The sequence below is a fragment of the Nelumbo nucifera genome, chromosome 3 (genome assembly GCF_055504915.1).
Source record: "Nelumbo nucifera cultivar China Antique chromosome 3, China Antique-T2T, whole genome shotgun sequence".
Classification (NCBI taxonomy): Eukaryota; Viridiplantae; Streptophyta; class Magnoliopsida; order Proteales; family Nelumbonaceae; genus Nelumbo; species Nelumbo nucifera.
In genome coordinates this window covers 84,578,851-84,586,793 of record NC_142651.1, presented here as the reverse complement: position 1 = coordinate 84,586,793, position 7,943 = coordinate 84,578,851, and the positions used below count along the sequence as shown (strand labels likewise).

Below are 7,943 nucleotides of genomic sequence, written 5' to 3'. Positions count from 1 at the left end.
TAGTTTTTATCATAAATAACCAATTTTTTTAAAGTTGAAACAAAACACAAATAAAATATATCAACATTTAACATATAGGGTAGGGACTAATTAATAATTACTTAAAAATATAGGATCGGTTTGGTTTGGTTTGGCTTCGGTTTTTATACATGAAAATCGAAACCGGACCGAGTTGTCGATTTATTTTTTCATACAAACCGAAACCGACCAGTGATTTTGAAGAACCAACCAACTCAGGTTGGGTGAGGCCAGTTTGGTCGGTATGGCATTTAATGTGAACACCCCTAAATAGCATTAATATTGAAGTTGGTGCTATTGTTAATAATACTTCTCCTAGTGTACCTAGGAGGTGCAAGAGAAAAAACTTAGTGAAGTTTCAAAAATGTCACAATAGAAGTTGAGGGAAAGGGAAAGAGAGTAGTTTGCCAAAAATGCACAAGTAATTTTAACTACCACATCAATGGTGGCACATGCCATTTAGTTAGACACATGGCATCACACTACAAAACATGATAATTCAAATCATATGCAAATTGCATCTGGATTTTTATTAATTTTTAATATTCAACAAAAATATGCGACAAGAATTAACAAAATATATTGCACATGTTGAACAACCATTTTTATTTTCTAAAGACCCTAAGCTTGAAAGATTTTTACAATAATTTGTACTCAATTTAAAAGAGTTTCTAGGTATACTACAAGAATGGACACTTTAAAAATTCATCATAGTTTTGGCACTTAGGCTCAATTTGGAAGGAGTACAAATACAAATATGTGGAGTGCAAAACCTTATATTTTTGTATTATTTTGTATGCATTTGTATTGTACATATTTGTATTTGTACTCTTTCCAAACTGAGCCTTACTTCCAAAATTGCACCTACCTCTGATATTTGGACTTCAAACTATAACATTAGATATATTTGTTTCACTAGCATTTTATTGATGAATCATAGTTTTGGCAAAAAAATAATTTTAACTTTTATAAGACTTGAATGTGCACATATTGCCTCAACAATTTTTAAATTCTTGTAAAAAGGAATTTTTATTAGTTTTAAAATCTCAGTTAAAACCAATTTTAAATGGAAAATTGTTTCATAATAGGTATGCATGCCATATTTTAAATTTGCGTACAAGAAGTTTTAAATATTATTTCACCACATATTTCAAAAATTAGAAATTGTATTATGTAAATTAGAATCTCCAATGCAAGAAAACAAGAATTTAAAAATTTATGTAATATAGGGAGATTCCACATTTATGTTAGATGTTCAACATAGGTGGAATTCCACATTTTCTATTTTAGAGAGTTGCATCCTATAGAGGGAAATTCTTACCATGTTTTATAACGATAGAATTCCCAATGACTTTACAACTAATGGTGATAGAGATGTTTAAATTTGTATAAAAGAGTTTTTACAGCATTTTTATGGTGCAACTAATTTATTTTTAAAAATATTGTTGAAAAATGGAAATTTAATTTACAAGTTTTAAAAAAATTGGAAAATATGTTTTTTCTCTGTATTGTTTAGATGTAATATTAGACCTTGGGATTAAAAAATGGTGTAGATATTTTACTTGGTTTTTATCATGAAAAACAATCCAATATTGGATTAAAAAAGATGTAGTTAATTCTTTATTATTTAAAATGTATAACTTACACGGGTCACAAACAATAATAAAACATAGAAAAACTTGAACAAGCACACCATCTCAAATTGCTAGTGCTTGTAGTGGAACAAATAAATTCTGCCATTAATAAGCAAAGGTAAGCAACAACCAGTTTCTTCCTCTTCATGAAGTTCATTTAGTGAATTTCATTTTTATTTGTAAATTAATATTACAATTTCTTCACATCTGAGGAATTAAATAATTTTGATATTTTAGATTGTTGAAAAACAAATGAAAAAGATTATCCTATGTTTGTTATCATGGCATGTTATCCACTAACCCTTTTGGTGTTTACAATTCCACAAAAGTCTTATTTTAGTACATGTAACAAGGTGTTGGATGAGGAGAAAAGATGCATGATAAATGAAACTCCGATGATGTGCCCATGTGCATATGCCTCAAGGATTGGCTAAATCCAGATGATAGACTGCAAGATAGAGGAGGACATGACACTTTGACCAATAGATTTCCAAAAGATGAAGATTAAGGAGATGGAGGTAGAACTAGAATAAAAGAATGAAACCATTTCTTTTGAATATTCAATAATTATACAATATTTTTTTATATTATTGATTTATTGTAAATTTTGATTTTCCATTTTATTTAAAAAGTCATTTATTATTTTTCAATCCCATTGTAAATTTTTATTTTCCATTTTATTATATTCTTTTATTCCAATTTCATTTTATTATTTCATAATATGAACAATTGTACACATTAAAGTTCAAATGAAATAAAATTTTAGACTTTTTTTCAATTTATTTTCTACCTTGTTGAGTTTTTTGTTAAATTTTTATTATTTTTTCAATTATTTTACTTGGCAAAAAACCAGAAAACAGAAGCCCGTGGGTTGGGCTGGGCCGGGATCGTGCTGGGAAGCCTGGGCTACGGCCCGCTACACTGCGGGGGGGGGGGGGGGGGGGCACGAAGCTCTAACGGGTTTCTCTGTGATAAAAAAATCACAGAAGGGAGAAGTGTGTTTATCTCCGAAATCCTTGCTTCCTCCGTTAAGCGGAATGGTGTTCAAATCTCAGTAACTGTTGGAGAATCACACTTAGGCTCTTCCATCAGCAGAGGTAAGATTTCATCAAAACCCCCTTATTTCTCTACGAAGAATGTTTCTTCTTCATTGCGCTAGAAGGCTAGACCTGGTTAGGAACCCTAGGAGTGCTGGAGATTTGACGAACCATCTGAGTTTTCTCCAAAATCATTTTCTAAAATGCGTATCAACGGCAACAGATCAACACTCTTTTACGGTATCATACCTCATAAACTCTTGTGGATTGTCCAAGGAAGAGGCTGCATCTGCATCTAAGTCGGTCCAATTTGAAACCTCGCAGAGACCAGACTCAGTCCTCTCTTTCCTCAGAAACTACGGATTTACCGGTGTCCAAATCTCTAAATTCATCAGAAATCGGCCAATGCTCCTGTTACTTGATCCAGAGAAAATCCTTAAACCCAAATTTGCGTTTTTATCTTCTGTAGGATTTTCTCCACCTGACCTTGCAAGGATTCTCTATTACGACTCAGGTTTCTTGACACTTAGCTTAAGAAACCAAATTCTTCCTTGTTTTCAGTATCTTAAGGGCATAGTTCAGACAAACAACAATGTCGTCGCCGTTCTCAGACGCATGAGGTGGGCTTTTGGAAATAAACGGCAGAAGCGTATGGAAGAAAACATCACGATCCTTCGTGATCATGGTGTGCCTGAACAGATCATCTTGAGCGTTGTAAAGAGGCACCCGCAGTCATTTTTGATGCCACCTGATCTGTTCAATGAGAATGCCAAAGAAATTAAGGACCTTGGGGTCGACCCTTCAAAATTAGCTTTTGCTCTTGCAGTATCAATTATAACATTAAGTAGCAAATCAACGAGGGAAAGAAAAATTGATATCTATAAGAAATACGGTTGTTCTGAGGACGATATTACATTAATGATAAAAAGGAATCCTAATTGTCTGGCGCTCTCGGAGAAGAAGATAGTAAGAGTGATGGATTTTCTGATCAATAAAATGGGCTTGGAACCATCGTTTATTGCCAAAAACCCAATACTTCTCTGTTTTAGTTTGGAAAAGAGGATGATTCCATGGTATTCAGTAATACAAGTTTTGCTATCAAAGGGTCTCATTAACAAGGATATCAACGTGGTTGGAGCTCTCAAGATTAGTAAGAGTGATTTTATGGACAAGTTTGTAATTAGATATCAGAAGGAAATTCCACAACTACTGAAGATATTTGAAGGTGAGATGGACTACTTGGAACTAATCAATGGGTCTGAGGAAATGGGCAGCTGAAGAAGTTTCCGAGGGTTTAGTTTACAGATTTCTTTGTGATTTTCAATTCCCAATTTTTTCTAGTTTGATAACATTCCACTATTTCTGTTTCACTGAATTTGCTTTCAACACCATTGCGTTATTCTTACAACCTCGCTTTAATAGAAGATTCCATTCACAGAGATCGAAGACCATGGAGACAAGCAGACAAAGAACCAGAGTTAGGCACTCAGATACTGTTGCAGTTAGAGCTTTGATTGGTGGTTATGCATGAGGCTGTGTCTGAGGCCCAAAATTTGGCTGACAATGATCATCAGTCAGTTTTGCATCTCTGATTCTTGTTGCTTTGCATCTTTCAAATAGAGTTGGTTTGTTTGTCAAACCATGCCAAACGGTCTGATCTATCATCTAGATACAACAAAAGCTCATGAATCATGCCCACCAGCTCAGCTAATTAAGTGCATGTAGTCTTCACTGATCTTGGGTTCAATCCTGCCACCCCACCCAAGAGTTTGCCTAGAAAAATGAAAAAAAAAAATGCATAGGCATTGTATGCTTTGTTTGATATATTTGTCAAGCAACAACCTTAGTGTGATTACAGTTTTGAAATTGAGGAAGAACTTCATGAAGGAGCTCATAACCAATCAGTAGAAAGTCACTAGACCTGAGGAAACAGGTAAGTTAAGCAATTGTGGAATGTAGACTGTTTAAAGCTTTGTAAATTAGATATATATTTCCCAATATGATACAGTTTAAAGGAGCTTGAATCTTGTCTCACATAGATCGATAAATTTGTTTTCTTTGTAGGTTACTCTTTTCTAAGCATGAATGAGATATGTCAACCCAACAGGGGCCTTTGATCTGCATCCCCCTGCAACCTTGATTAATAACCTGAAGTATATTATTGTCTCCACATTTTTTCCTTTACTTCCGGAATGTGACTCACTAACCCATATATATTCTGTAATTAGTACAGACTGCTGAGTTATCTCGGCAGTCCAAGCAGTAACCAAAATTTCTAAAAAATTCAAACCATATAAAGTGATATACCAAGCAGAATCTAAAATTAGCTCTCTTTCTCCCTCCTCACATAAATGCACTTGCATGCGTATATCAATACTTATCTTTACTATAATGCCGAAACTTATGGCCTCATGTCAATTCAATTACCATCCCAAAATGTTGGACCGTTTGTTTTCCCCTCTCTCTCTCTCTCTCTCTCTCTGCTGTATTGTTCATACATTACCCAATTTGGACTGACTAGGACAAACCTCACGGTGCAGTTGTTCATCTTCATCTTATATTCATCCCGGTATGTTTTGGAGGGAGCCAAGGTGACTGCACAGTATAAAGGTGCAAACATCATGGCCTTGCTGTTGGATTCCCTTTCAGGCTAAGAGGCCAAGTTGTGAAAACCCCCATCCCTGTAGCTGTCATGGGTTCGAACTATTCTTAGTAAGAACAAAACAGCTTTGAACTTTGAAGCTACCTTTTTCAGGAATCTTCTTCGTGAAGTCCACTGATTATACATTCCAAGTTTCCAACTGATAGAAATAATGATCCCATTGGTTGCATCATTAGATGGCTTCCAGACCTCAATCTATCATCCTCTTTCTTTCAACAGTATCAAGATTTTTATGTGACATACTCCTCGATTGCTTGGCCACAGAATCAAGAGATTGACTGTGCATCCAACCAATTGCTTAGGAGTTTCAGGTTACCAAGTTTATGCCCTTGATTATTCTTTAGGACTGAATGATCTGCCACCCTTAGTAATGACATTCAATGGATTATGGATTTTTGGGTCGTAGAGCTTCTGTTGCATGCAGGTAGACTCGTATGCAGGGGTGATTTTGAAGGTTCTTAGGCATTCATCTGCTCTTACCAGGTGGCAAGTGTTGGAACGACCCCAGTGACGCTGCTCTCACTGTTGACTGTACAGCTCGCTCCCACTAATATGATATTTATCTAATTCTATACGGCATCTAATGGTCCTTACTGATGTACGTTGCACCTTGGGCACATTCTCTCCAGATAGGCATCTCATCTAAACTGGTAGATTCCGTGATTGTTCTGTTAAAATTTTCAGCTCAAATCAATGGTAACTTGTTTATATTCGCCAAGATAGTAACCTGTGGAACTTCCATGGTCCTCTGAGAGAGAACTTTGATATCAAGTGCATATTTTGAAAATTTAAAGAACAATTAAGGGTGTTTTTGTCCTTTTCTGTCAATCTTAACGGTTTAATTTTGTTAATAAGATATATCCAAGTAGTTTTTCAAACCATGGTATTTATACTCAAGTATTTTCGTCAAATCATAGGATATATTTAAGTAATTAATCCTATAATTTTTTGTAATGTTGGAGTTTAGGTTTTACAACAGATTTTATTTCATTGGTCTATGCAGGCAAGCCCAGCTACCCTAGCCAGCCTAAACGGAACAAGGATCGAGATATGGGCCATGCAGCTCAAAATGTTCTTATAATCCTACTAAAATCTGGCCTGGGCTCGGTGCCTTGGCTTAAACCATGGCCATCTCTACCAATGGAGGCATGCATAGAGGCAGGGGTGGAGATAGAGTTTGCCATGGGCTCATGGCTCCCCTCCGCCACCCCTCGCTCCGCCCCTGCATAGAGGGTTTTTTTTATATATTAATCACTGCCTGACACCCCCTTACTCTTTTAAGTGAACAATACAGCGTCAAATCAATAGCTATCCTCAGTGCACCAACTGGGCTATTCCTCAGTTCCGCCCCTGCATAGAGGTGTGAGTGAATAAACTATCTCATCATGCAAACACAGCATAGCATCCCTCCTTTGTAGATGTCATTTTGATATGTTGAGTGGCACTACTTGAGTTTGCTGATGACTCAGTAGTTGATTGCTCCATGCCTTTCAAAAAAGGAACCATGGGATCAAACCCATGAAATTGCAGGCTTTATGAGGTATAGCCAGTGGACCTCCTGTGTACCATTTATATGATATGAAAATCTATGATGCCAAAAAGACATGATACCAACATTGTAGTAGCTTTGATTTGATAAATAACACCTGATTGATTACCAACTTTGTGGTAGCAGTTTATTGGTAACATGTTTTTCTACTATCATAGTAATTCTATATATTAATGTGTAATTTAAGCAATAACTTCTTGGCCAAGGTAATTATTTAGTAAGAGTTTGGTTAAAATAAATAAAGAGCAATTTAGGGGATGTTTTCCAACGTGAATCGTTTGTGGCTTCCAAAAGCAAATCAAAACTATCTTGTTTGGAGACAATCTGGTTTTTAATACAAAAACATGGTAAACATATGGTTGTATGTATGTGTGTGTTTGTAAAACTGAAATCAAAGCATTTTCTTCTATTTTTGGTTTGGAAAAAATGTTTTTTATCTAATGATCTTATATTATCTTTCATAAATCATGCGATATCTGTACTTCAAATTTTGCTTTTAGTTTTAAAAACTATTATTTTATGGTTTCAGAAACATGAGTTTCCTTTTGAAATAAAACAACTTACTTTTGCATTTCAAAGCAAATTGCACGGTTGAATAACATGTTTTTGTTTGTTTTTTTTTTTGTTTTATTTATTTTTTTGTTACTGATATAATAATTTCAAAAACAAATGAAAATAAAAACATTCACAACTTGTTTTTTTTTATTTTAAAATGAAAATAACTGCGAAGTGGCAAAAACAAATAAACAATACAGATCTGGATCCAACTAGTAAGTTTCATATTTGATCATTTTAATATAATCCGAACCAGTTCCAATCCTTTAACCCACAAATGTATCCATAGGATCTGGATATAAAGCCAACCAGTTCTCAAAATTTGTCATGTACTTGATACAGTGATAGGATCTCTTGCAGGCAAGAATTCTGTACACACTCTACAAGTATGGGCATCCAACCGTACATTGTCAACACCTCCAAGGAATTTAACATGTGTATGAAACAATTGGATTTCGAATGCACAGAATTTTTGCTTGTAGGAGGTA

The 7,943-nt window shown here is 35.0% G+C and overlaps 1 protein-coding gene and 1 long non-coding RNA gene across 3 annotated transcripts; both read left to right on the top strand.

Moving 5' to 3' along the window:
• The first annotated feature begins 2,604 nt into the window (after positions 1-2,604).
• LOC148801556 (uncharacterized) lies at positions 2,605-6,069 on the top strand. Its single transcript, XR_016084740.1, has 2 exons — positions 2,605-2,749; positions 5,835-6,069. It is a non-coding gene; the product is annotated as an uncharacterized LOC148801556 (long non-coding RNA).
• Positions 2,748-4,961, top strand: LOC104585958 (transcription termination factor MTERF15, mitochondrial-like). 2 transcript variants are annotated; one of them, XM_010243016.3, is made up of 2 exons: positions 2,748-3,914; positions 4,128-4,961. In XM_010243016.3, exons 1-2 carry the CDS (start codon positions 2,789-2,791, stop codon positions 4,169-4,171), a joined length of 1,170 nt encoding a protein of 389 aa, XP_010241318.1. In that variant the 5' UTR covers positions 2,748-2,788; the 3' UTR covers positions 4,172-4,961. The 2 variants fall into 2 exon arrangements, with proteins under 2 accessions (XP_010241318.1, XP_088758449.1); XM_088902323.1 differs by having other exon boundaries at positions 2,748-4,622; positions 4,754-4,961.
• Positions 6,070-7,943: the final 1,874 nt, after the last annotated feature.

What these genes read in the sequence shown, in the direction of transcription:
- LOC104585958 (XM_088902323.1), top strand. Translation starts at nt 2,789, where the DNA reads ATGTTTCTTCTTCATTGCGCTAGAAGGCTAGACCTGGTTAGGAACCCT.